At 38.6% G+C, this 19,881-nt stretch overlaps 1 protein-coding gene and 1 non-coding gene across 6 annotated transcripts in view; one reads left to right on the forward strand and one right to left on the reverse strand.

Moving 5' to 3' along the window:
- Positions 1 to 19,881, reverse strand: part of KANSL1 (KAT8 regulatory NSL complex subunit 1) — a 182,886-nt gene that overhangs the window by 122,574 nt on the left and 40,431 nt on the right. For all 5 annotated transcript variants that reach the window (XM_045984617.1, XM_045984616.1, XM_045984615.1 and 2 more), the window contains one exon: positions 13,417 to 14,788. In XM_045984617.1, coding sequence (XP_045840573.1) covers positions 13,417 to 14,705 — 1,289 coding nt within the window. In that variant the 5' untranslated portion in view covers positions 14,706 to 14,788. The remainder of the gene's footprint in view (positions 1 to 13,416; positions 14,789 to 19,881) is intronic.
- Positions 8,127 to 8,234, forward strand: LOC123930337. Its single transcript, XR_006816053.1, has one exon. It is a non-coding gene; the product is annotated as a U6 spliceosomal RNA (small nuclear RNA).

Raw genomic sequence — 19,881 nt, forward strand, 5'->3', positions numbered from 1 at the left:
AGTCACATAACTTACTCCTTGAAGACAGGAACCAAGTTCTCAATTCTTAAGTGTTTTCATTATTCCTTAAAGTGTTTTCATTATTCCTTATTTTACTATCAGAGAAGTTTTCCCTTGTCCTTTAGGGGCAAGGTCAATCTTCATGACAGATGATCTTGAACAGCTAATCTCTAAATAATTAAGAGTTACCTTGAAATTTTTTATATTTATTATTCTTTGCTCAGAGAATTCTGGTTCTCCTTTTCTGGAACTGCCACAGGGACATTTTTGACTATCCTCAATAATGACACATACTAGTTTCTACTCGATTATCAACTATAGTAACTTCTGTATCTGTTAAGGGAATAATATAAGGCTCTTTGAAGGCTGGCCTGCGGGGAAACACCTAAGAGCAATACTGCACCTCACCCATCCACAAGTTTTTCAGTCAGTCTTAATGTTTATGGATGAAATCAAGGCAATGTGTCTCATCTAGTAATACTATTACACTGTCTACTTAGAATAAACCATGGAAGTATAAACAAATGAACGCTGCTTTGGACATTAATAGAAATAACTTCCTGCACCTAATAAAATGGAAATCCAAGTACAGCTGACCCTTGAACAATACAGGTTTGAACTGTGCAGGTACACTTATACATGGATTTTTTTTTCCCAACAAATACAGTACAGTACTATAAATGTACTTTCTGTTTCCTGTAACATTTTTTCTCTAGCTTACTTTATTAGCTTATCAATTATTATTTATATTGCTAATTATTACTTGCTATATCAGCTTATGTATATAATTTATACTACATACAAAATATTTGTTAAATTAACTGCTTATGTTCTCAGTAAGGCTTCCAGTCAACAGTAGGCAATTAGTAGTTAAGTGCTGGGGAGTCAAAAGCTACGTGGATTTTCCACCGCATGGGAGGTCAACACCCTTAACTCCCACGTTGTTCAAGGGTCAACTCTATATACGTATCCCATCACTGTCTTGAATGTACACTTACAGATACAAAGTCACCTCTCCAGTCTGAGACCTACTTACTCTCAAGTTATGATTAAGAACAAATTAAGAGATTCTCATTTGGGAGGAAAATCACTGCACCAAGCAAACTTCCTGCAAATATAAAATTAGCCTTTCCACTTAAACTTCTAAGTCAAATTTCTTCTGTGAATGCTTGAATGTATTTGCATAAGAGATCAATTTCAAATACAGCTGGGTAGAAGCAAAATGAGTCTTAAGCAAGCCTCACTCTTGTTTTCATCTAACAAAGAGAAGACTGGCCTGTCTTCCAGCCTTCTGAATAAAGATCTTGCAAAATTCACTATGCAAAGGGTGTGCCCGAAGAATACTTGGTGGAAAAATCTGCTGGAGGGGTGCCAATTTAAAAAGAAAAACATTTTCACCCAGTTGGAAATCTAGAGAAACAGTGGTTGCAGCAACTCAGCTGAAAACTCTTAAGATCTGACGAAAAATTTTTAAGGAAACACTCTGATCTTTTCATTCTCAGAGTGAAATTCTACGAAAGGCAATTGAATGAATCAATGAAAGAGTGATCCTTGTTAACTTTACGCATTTAGGCAGTAACTAAAATTCTGCCTTTGATAGTTGTCAAAGAGCAACTGGTCTCATTTTACCTAAATATCTTTAATCAATTATTTCTGGGAAAGAAACAGGAATAAAAGAACTTTTTATTGTTTTCTTTAAAAAAAAATGTTCACTGTTTTGATTATTTGGTCTCTGGGTTTTTTAAAGATTTTATTTATTTATTTGACAGCAAGAGCGAGAGCACACAAGCAGGGGGACCAGCAGAGGGAGAAGGAGAGGAGGTTCCTGGCTGAGCAGGGGGCTGGATCCCAGGACCGTGGGATCAAGACCTGAGCCGAAGGCAGATACTTAACCGACTGAACCACCCAGTTGCCCCACTTTTGCTTACTGGGGTGAGGGGGCAGATATAGAGGACTGTTTTTCATTAGGGATATTTATTTCCAAAGTGTAACATTCCAACAGCTTTATTCAGCAAAAAGGATGCCCATATGATAAAAGCCTTTGTCTTCACTCTCTCACTGTACCCCATCCTGAGAGTCCATACTTTGCTTTCAGATTTCATTGCCATAAGTGAAACACACAAGGCAATGTGTCTCATCTAGTAATACCATTACACTGTCTACTTAGAATAAAGCATGGAAGCATTTCCTATTAAAAAAAAATTTAAAAAGTTACTGCAGGTATACACACTGGCACCAGGTTTCCAACAAGTAAGAGAACAAGTGAGCAGACTGCAGCAGCTCCGCCACTAACTCCCTGCTGGGACCAAGTCTGCAGACTCCCTGTGGAAACACAAGCAGTATGAGCTCCATGGGGGATCACTCAGCTGCTCAGCATACCTCAATAAGACGGACAGAGCGCCTAGCAGTGTAAAAGTCTTTTTCATCCCAGTCTGGATCTCATCATGACAAAACAACAAGTGACATTTTTCCAAAAAGGTATAATTTAGACTTTGTAAGTGAGGAACCCAGACGATTAAAAGGCAAAATTAAAATGAGTAATTCTCAACAACAGTTTAGAATTTTTTTTTTACCATACTGCTCCCTCTTTAGTATTAATCCCACAAATGCTATGAAAAATAATAACCTCCAATTCATCCTTCAAGTTCTCTGGTAATTATCAAATCAATAAAAATAAGATATTGAATGTTAATCATAAATTTCATACTCAGACATGAAAACAACACAAACCCAGGTAAGTGTGTGGAAAACCAATCCGAATATTCTGTAACTGCTATTTTCTGCCTTTCAACTTCCTGTAATAGTCAGACTCAACAGAAAAAGATTTTTTGAGGAAAATACTTCAATAAACCCTAAGGACATGCTTATAATTCATATAATCAGCCATAAGCACAATGCAAGAGTTAAGGAAAAAGAACATAAAACACCTTCATATTTTAAAAGATTTCTTTTTCCAGCAATTGGGGAATAAGGGTTTTTCCGCATCAGTTAAAATATAAATCATCCCTTTAGAATGTCAAAAATGTTTAAAAAAATTATGAACTAGGTCACTTCTCTGGATTGTTTATTATAGTAGAGGAAAAACAACTTTCCATCATCCCTCATGATCAGCGCCATGCCCACCAGTGTACTGTACAGTCAGAGATGCATCCAAAGAGCTATGCACCTTCAGGTTGCTCCGTTTCTGGAAACAGAATCTTCTTTCTGCTCCCTCCCAATCAGTTCAAGAGAAAAACAGTCATAGAAAAAGCAGCAAGAAAGAACTAGCTTTTTATCTTTGCTGAAGTAAATTATGTAACAAGTTTATAGTCTTGGGCCTCAACTATAAAATGGAGGTAATACCTTCATCATATGAATGTTTTCAAGATTAAATTAAGATGCCAAATGTAGGGGGCACCTGGGTGGCTCAGTCAGTAGAGCGTCAGGGCATAATCCCAGGGCTCTGGGGTTGAGCCTCATGTCTTGCTCGGCGGGGAGACTGCTTCTACCTCTCCTTGTGGCTTGTGCTCCCTCTCGCTATCTCTGTCGCTATCTCGTTTCCCTCTCTCAAATAAATAAATAAAATCTTAACAAAAAAAGGTACCAAATGTAAACCCCACCTAACATACAGCAGGAGTAATGAATACATACTCATTCTCTTGTTTCCTTCTCTTTTTTTAAAAGTCACTCCAGGGGCGCCTGGGTGGCTCAGTGGTTTAAGCCTCTGCCTTCGGCTCAGGTCATGATCTCAGGGTCCTGGGATCCAGCCCTGCATCGGGCTCTCTGCTCAGTGGGGAGCCTGTTTCTCCCTCTCCCTCTGCCTGCCTCTCTGCCTACTTGTGACCTCTCTCTCTGTCAAATAAATAAATAAAATATTTTTTTTAAAAAATAAATAAATAAAAGTCACTCCAGCCACTTCCCAGATGCTAGGTCTGCCCTAGCAAAATGCCCCTCCCCAACCCATCCAACTTCTATTCCATAAAAGAAATGAGTAACAGGTTATTGCAGGCCAAAGGGTGTATCTGGTTAAGATACAGACCATTTACCTTTCCTCAAAAATTTATTACCAAATTACTTAGTAATACTAGAAAGTCTCTTGAATATAAAGTTAAATTGTACCATTTTACATTATGTTTGGTAGATTTCATCAACCAAGTCTAAAGGGCAATTTGCTTCTGTTTCCACTAATACAGCTTAGTATTTATGCCCAGGCTGTGGGTAAACAGCCTAGAATAATACCTTGATTTCTTGTTAGCTGTGAGACATTTCTCACTATCAGTCTGTAAAACTAAGTTAATACCTACCTCATTGTATAGTGAGGACTAAGTAAGTTAGTAAGTATAAAGCACTTATAACACTGCCCACAAATCAAAATATTCAACCAACGTAAGCTATTATTTTCTTCCTAACACGTTTCAACTCTGTTGTCTGATTAGGCAAAGTAGGTTATAAATGTTCCCGGGGCGCCTGGGTGGCTCAGTGGGTAAAGCCTCTGCCTTCGGCTCAGGTCATGGTCCCAGCGTCCTGGGATCGAACCCCGCACTGGGCTCTCTGCTTTGCCAGGGAGCCTGCTTCCCCCGCTCTCTCTGCCTGCTTGTGATCTCTGTCTGTCAAGTAAATAAATAAAATCTTAAAAAAAAAAAATGTTGTTCCCTAGTTCAAACAAATCACTTCAGTCAGAATCACTTCAGTCAGAGTCCCCCCTGGGGCTCTGTGATCTCCCAGGTTTCAGACTAATTTAGTCCCAATAGTCCTAAGCTCTGTCTTAGCTTCTATCTTCCCAGGATGCATCTCTCAAGTGCCAGAAGAACAAACAGGAAAAAAAAGATTAAACGGTGAGCAAAAAAGTAGTCACTATACATATACGCACTCATTTAATCCCATGGCTCATGTCCTCTATTCTATTGGGCAAAGGTAAGACAACTTGAAAATAATTTAAAATTGAATATAACCCCTCCTTCCTGGTTGTCATTCCTCAAATCCTCACTACCACCCCCCCCCATACCTTTTCTCCACAAATCCTCTTACCTGAGAGTTCTGAATATAATCTATACAGTTGCTACAATGCTACTAACAGGTTACCAGAGTGACCCACATTTGTACTTGACCCAAAACTTTTCAGGATACTCTACTTGACAAAAAGACTCTCCAGACACTTTAATCAGTCTGAAATTGATTTCAAAACAATTTTGTTCACCATTTCAATGCAAAACACTTCTCTGTAACTAAACCAATATAAAACCAAACAGGCTGCAGTGGTCACAAGCATTAAGGGGAATCCCAATTAGTAAGATTTACTTTATGTATATGTTACATACTCCACCCTTTAGTTAGAAGTTTTAGAGACTCAATGCTCTCTCTATATTGAATGTAAGAGCATTTCCCCAGGTATAAAATGGGAAAGGTGGGGGGGAATGAATGAACTGGCAGATATTAAAGGACATGACCACAGGTATAAACTTCTGCCAAGCCTGCAAAACAATCTAGTCTATTTGATCTTTGTTTAGGGATAAAGTAGAGAAACCAATCAGATTACTATTCATTTGAGGGGGTGCCTGGGTGGCTCAGTCAGTTAAGCAACTGACTCTGATTTCAGGTCTTGATCTCAAGAGTCATGAATTCAAGACACCATATTGGGGCCCATGCTCAGGCTGGAGTCTACTTAAAAAAAAAAATTAATATCCATTTGAAATAAAATGTGGTCCCATGATTTCTCTTTTCTAGTAAAATAATTTATCATGCACACGGAATCTAGCAGGGTACTATGCAAATGATACTGAAAACTCTGGGTATACCCAATACCCAACAATGTTTAAGTGAAAATTAGCAAGTGCCCACCACAATTAATAACCTCTTTCCAACTGCTCCTTCATCTCCACACAGCCATTCAATCTAGTTACTCCGACCAAAAAGCTAGGAATCACTCATAACACCTTTTCCTACCCTCTCAACATCCACTCATGACATCCAATCAATCACAAGTTCTAGTTACCCTACCTCCAATATCCAATTCTCTCACTCTTCCCTGCCAAAGTCTGAGTCCATCATTCTCTCTTACCTGGTTTACCACAACAGCCTAACTGATCTCCCAAAATCTACACCCATTTCACTCTTCACACAATTACAAGAGGTTTAAAAAAAAAAAAAAGAAATCCAATAATATTTGAACATCACTGGCTCCACAATTAACATTTTAAACGTGAGATAATCAACAAAAATACCCAAATGACTTGGACTTTGACTACCTCTCTGACTCATTTCTCATCACTCTCTTTAAACTGTGCCCTGTTTTTGAAAGTGTCAAGCACCTCCCATTCCCGAGGCCTTTAGCGTATGCTTCAGTCTATAGCACACTCCCCTTCTTCACCACCACCGATTTCTCATCATTCAGGTCTCAGCTTACATTACTTCTTCAGTATACCTGCTATAATATCCCTACCCACTGTAATCAGATTTTCCTGATATGCACCCTCTGAACTTCATTCTGCAGCACCCACAACCCCAGTAAATACATCAATAAACTATGTGATTACGTGCTTAAATAATTAATCTCTTTCTAAGCTATACTGTCCACAAGGACAACGCAGGGATTGTATCTTACTGCTATATATCCCTACCACCTAGCACCCCTCAGTAGGCATTCAATACACCCAATAAATTAATTCATCCATTCCAAAGTCCCCAGTATAAGGCTCTGAGGTACAGGTTTAACTCTTCAGTCTCTGTTTCTACAAGATTACTTGGAAGCCCATTTCCTGATTTTTTTTTTAATATTTTATTTATTTGACAGAGAGAAATCACAAGTAGGCAGAGAGGCAGGCAGAGAGAGAGGAGGAAGCAGGCTCCCCGCGGAGCAGAGAGCCCAATGTGGGGCTCGATCCCAGGACCCTGGGATCATGACCTGAGCCGAAGGCAGAAGCTTTAACCCACTGAGCCACCCAGGCGCACCCGCCCATCTCCTGATTTTTAACACTTGCTGGAATGTATAAAGGAATACAGAAATGTTCATTTTAAGACACTAGTAAAGAACCTGGACCTACATGTGCTATTAGGGTTATTTTGCAAAATGTATTCTTAAAGTCACCCACGGCTTGAAATTCCATCTATGATAGTCCCTCCTTCACTGTTCCCCGACATCCACTGTTATTAAGTCCCACTAACTCTGGGATGCCTGGCTCAGTCAGTAAAGCATTTGCCTTCTGCTGAGGTCATGATCCCAGGGTCCTGGGACAGAGCCCTACCCTGGGCTCCCAGCTCAGCATGGAATCTGCTTCTCCCTCTCCCTCTGCCCCTCCCCGTTTATATGTGTGTGTGCTCTCTCTTCTTCTTCTCTCTCAAATAAATAATATCTTTAAAAAGTAAATTAAAACAAGTACTACTTAGGCTTCCTATCCTCAGTAGGCCACAACCAAAAGGAAACTTCCTACCAAAAATCCTAGCTCACTCTAATATCCTTTCTTTCCAGCTGTGATCTCTTCCTGTTTCATTTATGTCATCTAACATTTGCCTTACATCACTGTGAGCCAGGCACTGTTCTAAATATTCATCTTTGTCTTACCATTTCTCCGTATCTAAAGCATAAACTTCTTAAAGATAATCCGTTTATTTACCTATCTCATCACTTGCTTCTTACACATTTGCTCGTTTAGTAAATTACTTACTCTGTGGCCAATTTAGCATACCGTAAGAGTCCTTTCACTCAATTTTAGAGAACGAAAACACCAGTCAGTCAAAAGGCCACAGAAAATATCTGGAGCAACTAGCTCTGCAGCAAATGGGTAACCCCCCAATTCCTTGTTGCCTGACTTCCTTTCTTCCTTCAGAGTCACACAAGAAACACCAAGAATAAATTCTATCTACATATCTTAGAAAAAAGGAGGGGGGGAGTAAAGGGAGAAAATAGAGAAGCCCCTATTTCTACCACTGGATGTCAGATGCAGGCTAGCAGAAAAACAAGGGGCATTAAATCAAAGGTGTTCCGCAAATGAGTTTACTTACTCTGAAGTAAGTTTCTTTTTTTTTTTTTTTTTTTTTTTTTTTTTTTGTTTCGTAAGAACACAATGGAATTATTCCCAAGTATGTATCTCACAGTAACAAATTCAATAGTCACTTTAGTGGACTATTAAAAAACAAAACAACACAAAACAATGCTCTTTTTGGCAGCACATATACTAAAACCCGAAAGATACCGAGAAGATTAGCAGGGCCCCTGTGCGAGAAAGGCACACAAAGTTCATGAAGCGCTCTGTATAAAAAAAACAATACACACACACACACACACACATAGCCTTTAAAAAAATCAAAGCTGTAAGTCACAAGTCAAGAAGGCTGTTTTGTTTGAAGTCACACCAGCAACTTATAGGGACTTTTGCTTCAGTTTCCCCAAATGCAAAAACAAAACAAAACAACAAACCAGTGCTGAGAACAGCTCCACCGATCCATGTTATTTAAAGACAGAGTAGTCACAATTTAAAGTACTTTTGGCTTATCTAGTCAATTCCTTCATTTTTATTATAAAAGTAGTTACATGGTTAGCCCTATAGCTAGTCTATAGCAGAGAAGGGTTAGATATGACTTAGTTCTGGCTAATACTACTCTCATTCCATCATTCTGTGAAAGGTAAGGAATAGGAAAATAAGAACAAATCAAGTTGACTACCTCCTCTGGCAACATCACTTGTGTATACTTAAATAGGAAGCTACAACACAAAGCACTCCCTGATAACCTAAAAAGCAAAACCTACCAACACACTAGTAATTCACTATACACTGAAATCTTTATTAACAATTCCAAGAGAACGAAATTCCCCAGAAGAAAAGTCACTGCAATCAAGATAATCCAAAATTCAATAATTTCTTTAATGTCACTAAACTGAACATCTAGTTTATTTTTACCCAACCTTGATCTGAAACAGACTTTAGGAGCCTATCAAATAAAACATAGGTTAGTGTAAATTAGGCCAGAAATAAAAGCATGAAAATAAAACAAGAACAAGGAGAACAAAATGAAGCCAAGAATGAGGCTTTAAAAAAGGTACAGGACCTACAAACTTGGCTCTAAACTTCCAAAGGCAACAGGAAAATAGAAACCTAGTAAACAACACAAATTATAGCATCCACGTAACAGACACAGACTTAGAAGTTTAAGGGAAAAAAAACACTTAGTCTAGTTGTTTATCTTTCTCCCTCAGGTCCTTATAAAGAAGGCAATGTGTAATATAAAGACATATAATATATATAAAACAACATATATTTCAGTAGTCCTAATGAAACATTTTATGAGATTCTTTTTTTAAACATTTTACTTTTTTTTTTTAAGGTTTTATTGATTTATTTATTTGAAAGACAGATCACAAGTAGGCAGAAAGGCAGGCAGAGAGGGATGGGGAAGCAGGCTCCGTGCTGAGCAGAGAGCCCCATGCGAGGCCTGATCCCAGGACTCTGGGATCATGACCTAAGCCGAAGGCAGAGGCTTTAACCCACTGAGCCACCCAGGAGCCCCTAAGATTTTATTTACTTGAGAGACAGAGACAGAGACAGCACAAGCAGGGGGAGGGGCAGAAGGAAGAGGGAAAAGCAAACTCCCTGCTGAGCAAGGAACCCAATGCAGGACTCCATCCTAGGACACTGGATCTTCTGAAGGCAGACACTTAACCAACTAACTGAGCCACCCATGTGCCCTTTGGGATTCTTTTTATAACGACCACCAAGATAAGCCTACAGTAACAGTTCTGAACGAAAAAATATATATACTTTTTCTAGAAAAGAGTTTTATATAATTCATGTCCAGGTACCCAGAACACTGCTATCCAACATTTAAGAGAATATCTGAAAAAAAATTATTTTCTTAACAGCAAGTACTTACTACAGAAGTTTGTAAGTACAAGGGCAAAGAAAATGAAAACCAATTTAGCAAAATGAGATTATCGGTCCAGGAATTCTTAACAAAATAGCAGAAGAAAACTCTTAAAGGGAAAAGAGAAGAAGGAATATAAAGGAAAATTAAAGCAGAAAGAAGAGAACGTGCGCTCACACACGCACACACATACTCAACAATTATACTGTATACACATGAGATAACTGAATGCTTTTATTTCTATTTCTACAGTTAAGTATTAAAAATTAAGGCGCGCCTGGATGGCTCAGATGGTTGAGCATTTGCCTTTCGCTCGGGTCATGGCCTCCGTCCTGGGATCCAGCCCCATGTCAGGCTCCCAGCCCAGTAAGGAGTCTGCTTCTCCGGCTCCCTCTGCCTCTCCCTTGGCTTGTGCTGTCTCTATCTCCCTCAAATGAATTTTAAAAAAAAATTTTTTTAAATAAAAATTAAGGTGATTGCTGAAACATACACCTTCCTTGCTTGTTTGTCCCTCCATCAAAGAGGTAATGTTTAAATTCCTCCTCCTTCCACAGTGATACTACTAAACAACGATGCAGGTCAAACCCAGTACAATGCAGAATTTCAGAAGTAATTAATGCACCAAGACAGGAAGATATATGAAACGTTTTAGGAAGATTTTCCAAAAAGAGCTTAAAATAAAAAGGTGTAACAAGGGGTTTAAACTAAATAAAATCATTACCCAAAAAAATTAATCAGGAAAAGGAAAAGAACTTCTCTAAGATATCTCATCTGGCAATACAGAATTTACTAACTGTAAAGTATAATATGATGATAAATACAAAATTTGTCAAAAATTCAACAACATAAAAGTCAATCATTCCACTACTGCTAGCAAGTGCCTATGACTTACAATGGATTACTGTTTTTTCCCCGTGGAGATAAGGAAAAAAGAAAAAAACACAAATTCTTGGTGAAGGCTTTATAATTTTCACGGAACCATCCACTTGTAATTTAAGCACCATCATTTAAAAACAATTCATTTCAACAGGCTCCTCTGCTAAATATCTTCATCATGGCTGCCTAGACTATATCTAGCCAATTTTATCTTTGGCAGAAGTACTTCAGCAAAGGAGTGAAATATTAAGCTACCTTAGGGAAAAAGCTGAAATTCATCAGCTGGGTCAAGCTCCTGAACAGTTAACTAACTTCTTATTCCAGGACTCAAGAATTATAAGAGTGGTTAGCAGATTTGGGAACAACTATTAAATCACAAAGAAAAAGCTTCTCAATGTCCAAAGAACACTCCATCTGCCCCCTTTCTTCTGTTTTGGTCAAAGTAATCCCTCCGTTCTCACTGTCTGGCTCACTGCTGAAAACCTTTAATAAAACACTCAGAAGTTCAACGGAACACCTGGCTAACTACCAGCCTCAGGAGTCAGTCTGGTGACCTTGCTCAACAGAAACTTTAAAGTACTTGTGCTTTATTGGTGGTTTTAGTTTAATTATATACATAACGAGCAAAAAGTATATATACATCAACAGTACTTTTAATGCCCCAACTTCCTTACTTTAATATGATGATACTTGGAGACTCAATTTTTTAAAGCACTGTTTAGTTGATTTAATTGTCAGAGGATTCAAATGATTCCAAGTTTCCTAAAGTGATCCCTTAGTTGTTCTTACACTTCACAACCTTCCAATTAACAAACCATTACGTGATAGGAATGCTCAGAACTAAGTAGTGAGTGAATGGACTAAGCCTAAGGAGTCTTTTCAAATCACTAGATTATTCCAGAGAACAAGAAAAGTTCTCACTTAGGTATTTTGATTTCACTGAAATGAACAGTTTCCCACATTACCAAAACTTAGAAATGTTTTCAATACAAAGTATCTTGAAAACAGTAAGCTTATGGATTCTAGTTTTTCTCAAATATACAAAAGAAGTACATGAACTTAAAATGGATCAACTACAATACGTTTCATGAAATTACTCTTAAGATACAAAATATTCAACATTAACCAAGATTTTTTTTTTTTAAAGCAGTGGCTAATGCAGTAAAGTCAGTGGGATACCGCCACAAATATTTGCAAGCTGGTTTAAGTCATTAATCCATTTAAAGAAAGATAACCAAGCCTCTGAAATGTATCTGCTTTAGATGTGAATACAGATGTGCACTCTCAACCACAGTAAGCTAATGAAAGAAAATGAACTAGGTCTACAAGGAAGAAATTCAGCAAAATTATCCAGACTTTTCCCTTGAAATATAAACATAAGCCATGAAATAGAAACTTCACATTCAGATAAAGCACAGTTGTCCATGTAAATACTATAAACAAAACTGAGAAAAAAGGAGATTTACTTATGCTTAAAAGCATGGCTGTCTCCAACAGACTCTTCAGTGAAAATCTCACTTTTTTACTACAGGCAAGGAAAAATTAAATATTCCAACATAACCACCTATTTCAGCCTACTTTCAATCTAACCTTTGTAACATCCCTGGCCCAAAAAGGGAAATGAAAGAGGATCTACTAGTCAACTCCCCTGACCTTCTTTCCCAACATCTCGTGCTTCCCTCTCTCATATGTCTAACACTTATCACAAGTAGACAAATGCAGACTGCTTTATTTTTAAGGAGATATACTATACTTGTTGATCGGTAAGGAGCCACTAGAAGAGGAAAGGACATGAGTAAAATACCCCTGGATTCACCAGGCCAATCTGGAGTGCCAGCCAAAGCTCGTGCAGATTTGGAACAGATTTGGAAAACAACAACAGATTTGGAAACAGATTTGGAAAAACCAGAAAAATTTTATCCCAAATACGTCAGTACATTAAATTTAACTAAAAAAAAAAAAAAAAATAATAAAATTCAAATCTGATAAAGATGGGCTCTCTGAGGAAGTAATCAGGTAGTAAATCAAGTTGTTAAAGTAGACTGTACTTGGAGGTAACCTAAAATACTCCGAAGCATTTTCTGATTTATAGTCCTTAAAATGTAAGGAAACCTCAAGCATTAAAACTGAAAACCGGGTACATTCTCTGCTGAAAAGTTTAACTAAAAGCAACTATGGGGCCCCTGGCTGGCTCAATCAGTAGAACACACAATTCCTGAACCCTGGAGAGTGAGTTCAAGCCCCATGTTGGGGGTGGAGTTTTTGTTTAAAAATAAATGAATGAATGAATGAATGCAATTATAAATTCCGGAAATGTTAACGAAGTCAAGAAAACTTCTGTCCCCACTTAACTAGAAATAAGAGAATCTGAAGTCAAGCCAGACTTACAAAAAATACCCTACATACAGTTTCAAAAGAAATCTAACTTTACTCTGAAAGAAGTACACAGTTTTACAAATAGGATGGCTTCTGGGTTTTTTCTTAAGAAACAACATCTACAGCAACACAACACTCTGCCAGAAATATCTTTCATTTCTTCACTAGCAAGAATATGCAACCACATACCTAAACTTAGAAAAAAAGACAAATGGAACATAGGCACCTATATAAAAAGAACCCCAATATCCCCATGATGGGTATTCACTAATTCTTCCTCCCTTGTCCTAACACTTCTCAAGACCAACATTACGCATGGGTTTTACTCACAGGGGTACATGGCGCTGCTCGGGATCAGCTCTGGTCAGTTCTTCCTCTTCGATATCAGACTCTCCTCCTGAACTACTGTCAGTGATGTCTGAATCAAATGCTCGTTCACTGCACCTCAAGTTGGCTATACCACTAGCTGTAAATCTCTCCAATTCTTCGGAAATCGAATCGCTTTTCAGGAAATTGCTAAGTCCCTCTGAAGTGGTGGTCTCACTGGCAGCTTTTCTCAATGCAGCTTCAGCCTTTCGAGTCAGCATCAACTGGCTCCGAGGCCTCAAGGATTCCAAGTTTGGCAGTTTGCTCCAAGTTTTCTCTAAAAATCCACCCAGCTGATGCTGTATATGCCTCTCCACCTGCTTGGCCTGCACAACCTGTAAGCGCTTCTGTAACCTGCGGGCACGGCTCTCAATATCAGCCTGCCTCCGTAGTAAAGCTGTTATCCTTGTGTCAGAATCTAAAGCACTGAAAAGAATGGAAGACAGGGGAGACTTTTTATCCTCTAACTTGACACCCCCCAAGTTAGAACTGGAGTCTGTGCCAGGTGATAATCTACTGCTTCCTTGAAGTGCCGGCTGTTCCATGGAATTTACAGAAGATTTGTTTGCAGTGCTATTATTGCTAAATATAGTTGTGTGTTCTACATCAAGGCTTCTATGTGGAAGAGTGCAATTGGTCATACCCCCCTTCAAGTCCCCAGCTTCAGATGCCACCACTTCACCCCCCTGAAGAGAAGATGAAGTGAGAGCTCGTTTTCCCCCATTGAGGGGACTGGAATTGTCATGATCAGAATGTGTTGAACTTTTAGTCAATTTCTTAGCCAACCCATTTACAGGTGCTTGTGGCAGAGCTGTCTGACCACTCGTATTCATGGTTCTAAGATTTTCTAAGGAAAACTCCAAAACTGGCTGTCTCCCCAACAGCTCAGCTCGGAGTTCATAGGACTGAGATAAGAGAGGATGAGATTTCAGGACTGTCTGCTTGCTGAAGACACCTTGCAATTTCAACGACTCCTTTGAGGGCACAGATGTTACATCGGAGCAGAGATAAGATGCCACCAGTGGTTGCAGCTTTCCCAAATCTTCCTTGGTAGGATTATTTCGGAAGTCTAGACTGGGATCCTCTGCAGCAATGGCTTTTCTTTTGGTTCCGTTGGCAGCAATAAGGATGTTGGCGTTGCCGTTATTTTCGGCACTGCCAGGGGACAAAGTGGAGGATGGGGGAGCCAGTTTGAACCGGATATGGTGTGCTTCAGCTGCTGCGTCAGTGAGAGCGGGCGCCATCGCAGCCATTCAGCACAGAGAGACAGGAAGTCCAGCCTCTCCCGGTGCCAAGGCCAGCTCCTCGGCCCCTTACTGCCTCCCCAGAGAACGGACTAAAAGAGAAAAACAGAAAAGGAAGTTAGAAATATATGCACATTAGAAAACAACTCACATCTTTTAATACAAACACAACTTGAGGCTATAATCCAAACTCTGCCTCCAGAAAGAAAAACACTATGACTATTCTGGGTACCCGAACACTCAAATATGGGGGGAGGGGTTGACAATCCTTATACAGAGAAAGAATTCCACCCTTCTTCTTTGTCACTTGTTACCAAAGATTGAAAATAGCCAAAACAGAAGTTCCATTCTGAAGGAATCAGACTGTTAAAGTTAAATCATCTGCATAAAAAAAAAAAATCACTATAAAACTTCTTGAAATTAGTGGATTTAAAGCAAATGTATTGGGACGCCTGGGTGCCTCAGTCGCTTGAACAGCTGACTCGTGATTTCAGCTCAGGTCACAATCTCACAGTTGTGGTGGGATCAAGCTCCTTCGCTTCTCTCCCTCTAACCCTAACCCTGTCCACAGGCTCTCACTCTCACGCTCTAAAATAAATCAATCTTTAAGAATAAAACAAAGCAAATGTATCAAACCAAACACTTAGCAGTTAAACAGAAAAGAATTCCTACCAAAAAGCTTGTACTCTAAATAGGTCTGTGCATGTCTCTAGCCAGAGAATCCAGCGCTCATCAGCTTCTCACTTCTCTGAAGGGCGGCTCACCCGACAAACTGTATAACACCTGTATTTTTGCTTCATCCAATTTCTCTTCTTTCACTGTCCTCAGTACAGCCCACCTCTGAAATTGCCCAACATATTTCTTTTCCTTTACCCCAAAACTTTTTAAGTTTATTTAATTAATCTCTACATCCAATGTGAGGCTCAAACTCATGACCCCAAGATCAAGTCATATGCTCCTCTGAGCCAGCCAGGCACCCCCTTTACCCAAAAACTTCTCGAAAGGATAATATAAACAGCTGCCTCTGCACTCTTACTCATCATCTGGCTTCTAATCCTACTGCTCTGGCAAAGGGCATTAGTAATCTCATTATCAAATCCAACTGGTCAAGTCTCAATCCCCATCCTATGGGACTTCTCTGAAGCATTAGGTAGTGCTGACCACCTCATTCTTCTTGAAATCCTCCTTTCCTGATGTCCTTGACACCAAGGTCCCTTCTGCCCTCTTCTCTCTCAACTCACTTCCCTGGTCATAACCACCTGGTATAGCAAGGCCTCCTAATGCTCAGAAAAATTGCTGAGCTTCACAAACTGACATTCCCACCCCCATGATCCTCTAGCTCCCTGAAACTCAAAATTCACTCTCCTCTTCCAATACACTCTTCACCCTGTTTTATTATCTCAGGTAATGGCACTGCTTGCATTTAGTAGTCCAAGCTAAAAACCTCGGTCATTTGCCTCTTCTATATATCACCTTGGACTTATCTGGTCTGAGAGCAAAAGGAAATTTATATAAAGAGCTAAGCCAACTACTTTTTAAGTTGTTTTTAATTCCAGTGTAGTTAACACGATGTTATATTAGTTTTAGGTATAAAACTAGGTGATTCAACAATTCCATACATCACTCAGTGCCAATCACAACAGGTGCCCTTCTTAATCCCTATCAACTATTTACCCATCCCCCCATCCCCCCCATCCACCTTCCATCTGATAACCATCAACTTGTTCTTTGTAATTAAGAGTGTTTCTTGGTGGTGCCTGGGTGGTTCAGTGGGTTGGGCCACTGCCTTTGGCTGGGGTCATGATCTCAGGGTCCTGGAATCAAGGCCCACATCACCCCACATCCAGCTCTCTGCTCAGGAGGGAGCCTGCTTCCCACTCTCTGCCTGCCTCTCTGCCTACTTGTGATCTCTCTCTCTGTGTCAAATAAATAAAATCTTTAAAAAAAAAAAAAAAAAAAAAAAGAGTGTTTCCTGGGGCGCCTCGATGACTCAGTCATTAAGTGACTACCTTCAGCTCAAGTCATCGGGCTCCCTGCTCAGTGGGGAGACTGATTCTCCCTTTCTAGCACCCCCATGCTTGTGTTCCCTCTCTTGCTATCTCTGTCATAAATAAAATCTTTTTAAAAACAAAAAAGTATTTCTTGATTTGTCTCTTATTTTTCCCCTTTGCTTAATTTGTCTTGTTTCCTAAATTCCACAGATGAGTGAATTCATACGGTATTTGTCTTTCTCTGATGGACTTATTTTGCTTGCATTATACCCCCTAGCTCTTATCCATGTTGTTGCCAAGGCAAGATTTCAGTCTTTTCGTGGCTGAATATTGTATATATATGCCGCAGATATGAAAGGATTTGGCCCATTCATCAGTCAATGAACACCTGGGCTGCTTCTGTATCTTGGCTATTGCAAATAATGCTGCTATAAACACAGAGGTTAAAAGCCGGTTATTCTTAAAGCATGGTCTACAAACCTCTTAGGAGCTTGCATTTCAGGGGTCCACAAGACCAAAGCTATTTTCATACTAACAGTAAAACATCATTTGTCTCTTACTGCACAGAAGTTTGCAATGAGGGTACAAAAACAAGGCTGAGCAAAACTGTGGGTACATTCACATAAATCAAGGCAGAGGCACCGAAATGTACTAATAGTCATTGGTCACTGTATGCTCTACTCATTTACAGTTAAAAAAAAAACAAACCTCATTCCATCGAACAATGTCTTTGATGAAATTTTGAGTATTATTTAAATCTCCAATCTTGAGTACATACCTTCTTGAGTATACATTTTTAAATAGAAAAGTATACATAAAGCAACTTTTACGCTTTAAGAAGTCTCAGAGAAAGCATTATACAACTGATTTGCAAGCTGAACTGGAAGCATTTTTCAGAGAACACTATTTTTACTTGGCAGAACAACTGACAAACTATGGTTATTCAGACTTGAATAGTTAGCAGATATTTTCTCAAAAATGAACAAAGTGAACCTGTCACTTCAAGGAAAACCACTGATGTTTGTTGCCTATGATAAAATCTGAGTTTTCAAGCAAAAATAAGTATTTTGGAAACTTGTATCTATCTACCACAAGCTCAAACATTTTCTCAATACTTAAAAAGCTTATTTCCAACTAAACAGGTTACTTCTAATTATCAGTGAATATGAAATTTTTGGTACCACGCAATGGTATGTGTCAACATCTGGGAGATCTGCATAACTCAAGTGAATAACCAAATGACTAATGTTTGTTGGAAACTCATGCAAAGGTAAAAGCAAATGCAACCAACGGGTTCTAATGTAACAGAATACAAAAAAAATTCATTGACGCAGTTTTTGATTCTACAGTGCAACTAACCTTTATGAAATTACTAATTGTCAAGTATGGGTGTAGTGTCAAAGAATACCCACATTTATCTAAAAAGGCTATTAAAATATTCCTCTATTTTTCAACTACCTATCTGTGTGATGCCAGATTTTCTTTATATACTTCAACCTATCACAACAGAATGTACACTGAAGCAGATATGAGAACCTGTTTTCTATGAAGCCAGGCATTAAAGAGTTTTGCAAAAATATAAAGTACCACTCACTAAATTTTTCTGCTCTGGTAGAAAGTTATTTTTCATAATATGTAATGGGTCTGTCATTTTAAAATCAGTAAATAGTTATTTTTAAAATTTCACAAAGTTTCTAATACAGCAACTATTGATAACCCAAGAAAGCACTTTGTGGTTCTCAACATTTTCAAAGCATAAAAAAGGGCCCTGAAACCAAAAAATTTGTGTATCACTGAACTAAGCCAACCTCCTCCCCAATCAAAAAAAAAGAAGAGCAACTTCCAATTTAGTCAAACATTTTTTATCTCTACATCAATACCAACACCGGAAAACAGGCCCTAGGGAATACACTAAGATTCTTTAAAGTATGACAATTCAAATTACTAATATTGAAATATTTAAGCAAATGACTGAGAAAACCATCTATACAAATACCAGTATACTTAAAAGTCAAATATGTCTATTTCTCTATGTAATTTACCAAAAGTTTCTTGTTCTAATACTGTATTTTAATAAACATCCTATGAAATAACTAGATCTTCTGGGGCTTAAAAAGAGCTTTATCCTTAGGGAGTTTCTGGCATATGGCACTCTATGTGTCACAAACTGTTCTATGTCCATTTTCCCTATTTGATTTTAAATTTAGTAATAATTCCTAATATAGTATAAACAGCTGTGCTACAAACCAAATAGCAACTGAACCAATGTTCTCGTTATTTGTTCAAAAATACACTGAGTTGGGTTTATAACATGCAAAGGATCTTCTCCCAAACACAAAAATCACTATCAGGTCTTTCCCATCAAGAATGTCTCCTCTTTTGAAAGGACATCAATACACAGTTGATAATAGCAAAGAAGGAAGGCATGTTATCTGTATCAGATGATCAATACAACCTATGAGAAGAGTACTTGTGAGTGCTTGTACTCTACTAACCCAGAGCTCTGCAGTAAGTCTCAGCCATTGCAGGAAACAACCTCCCCACAGGGGCCCAGGCAAGGACACAGATGTTACATAGCTTACACTAAACTTACTCAGGAAAACCCAGGCTCACCCAGCACACATAAAAAGGGTCATAATTAACATCACACCACAGAAGGTACTTAAGCAGTAAACATTCCAAAGTTATTTTAGAATTATACAATTCCTTAAACTTTACAACTTAAAAATCTGCTGGCTCAAATCCCAACTCTTTAAAGATTTCTCTGACCCTCTGAAAGTACACCTGTGAACTTGACATTAATCATGTACATCTCAAAGGCAGAGTTTATTTTGTTTACACATGCTCTCCTTGGTCTCCATATCCCCACAGGATGCACTGGAAAGAGTAGTTACTAAAACAATCATCTACATAAGTAGGGAGGGTGAAAAGGAACGAAGGGGAAAAGCAACCTCTTCAGAAGGAATTCCATTCCTAACTCCTAAATCTTTATCTTTCTGTATCAAAACAATAGTGTTTAAAAAAACAAAAAAAAGATTGAAGTCTTCATCCTTCCCCTTTCCTGACTTGAACTACTATGCTGAGATTCAATATTACCCCCAAAGGCACTCACTCTGTATGTAAGGGGAACAGGTCCAGCTTCACATTCTGGCTCTACCCTCATTTAAATTATTGATGGTGTTCCTCAATTTCCT

This window comes from Meles meles, chromosome 18 (assembly GCF_922984935.1).
Source record: "Meles meles chromosome 18, mMelMel3.1 paternal haplotype, whole genome shotgun sequence".
NCBI classification, from domain to species: Eukaryota; Metazoa; Chordata; class Mammalia; order Carnivora; family Mustelidae; genus Meles; species Meles meles.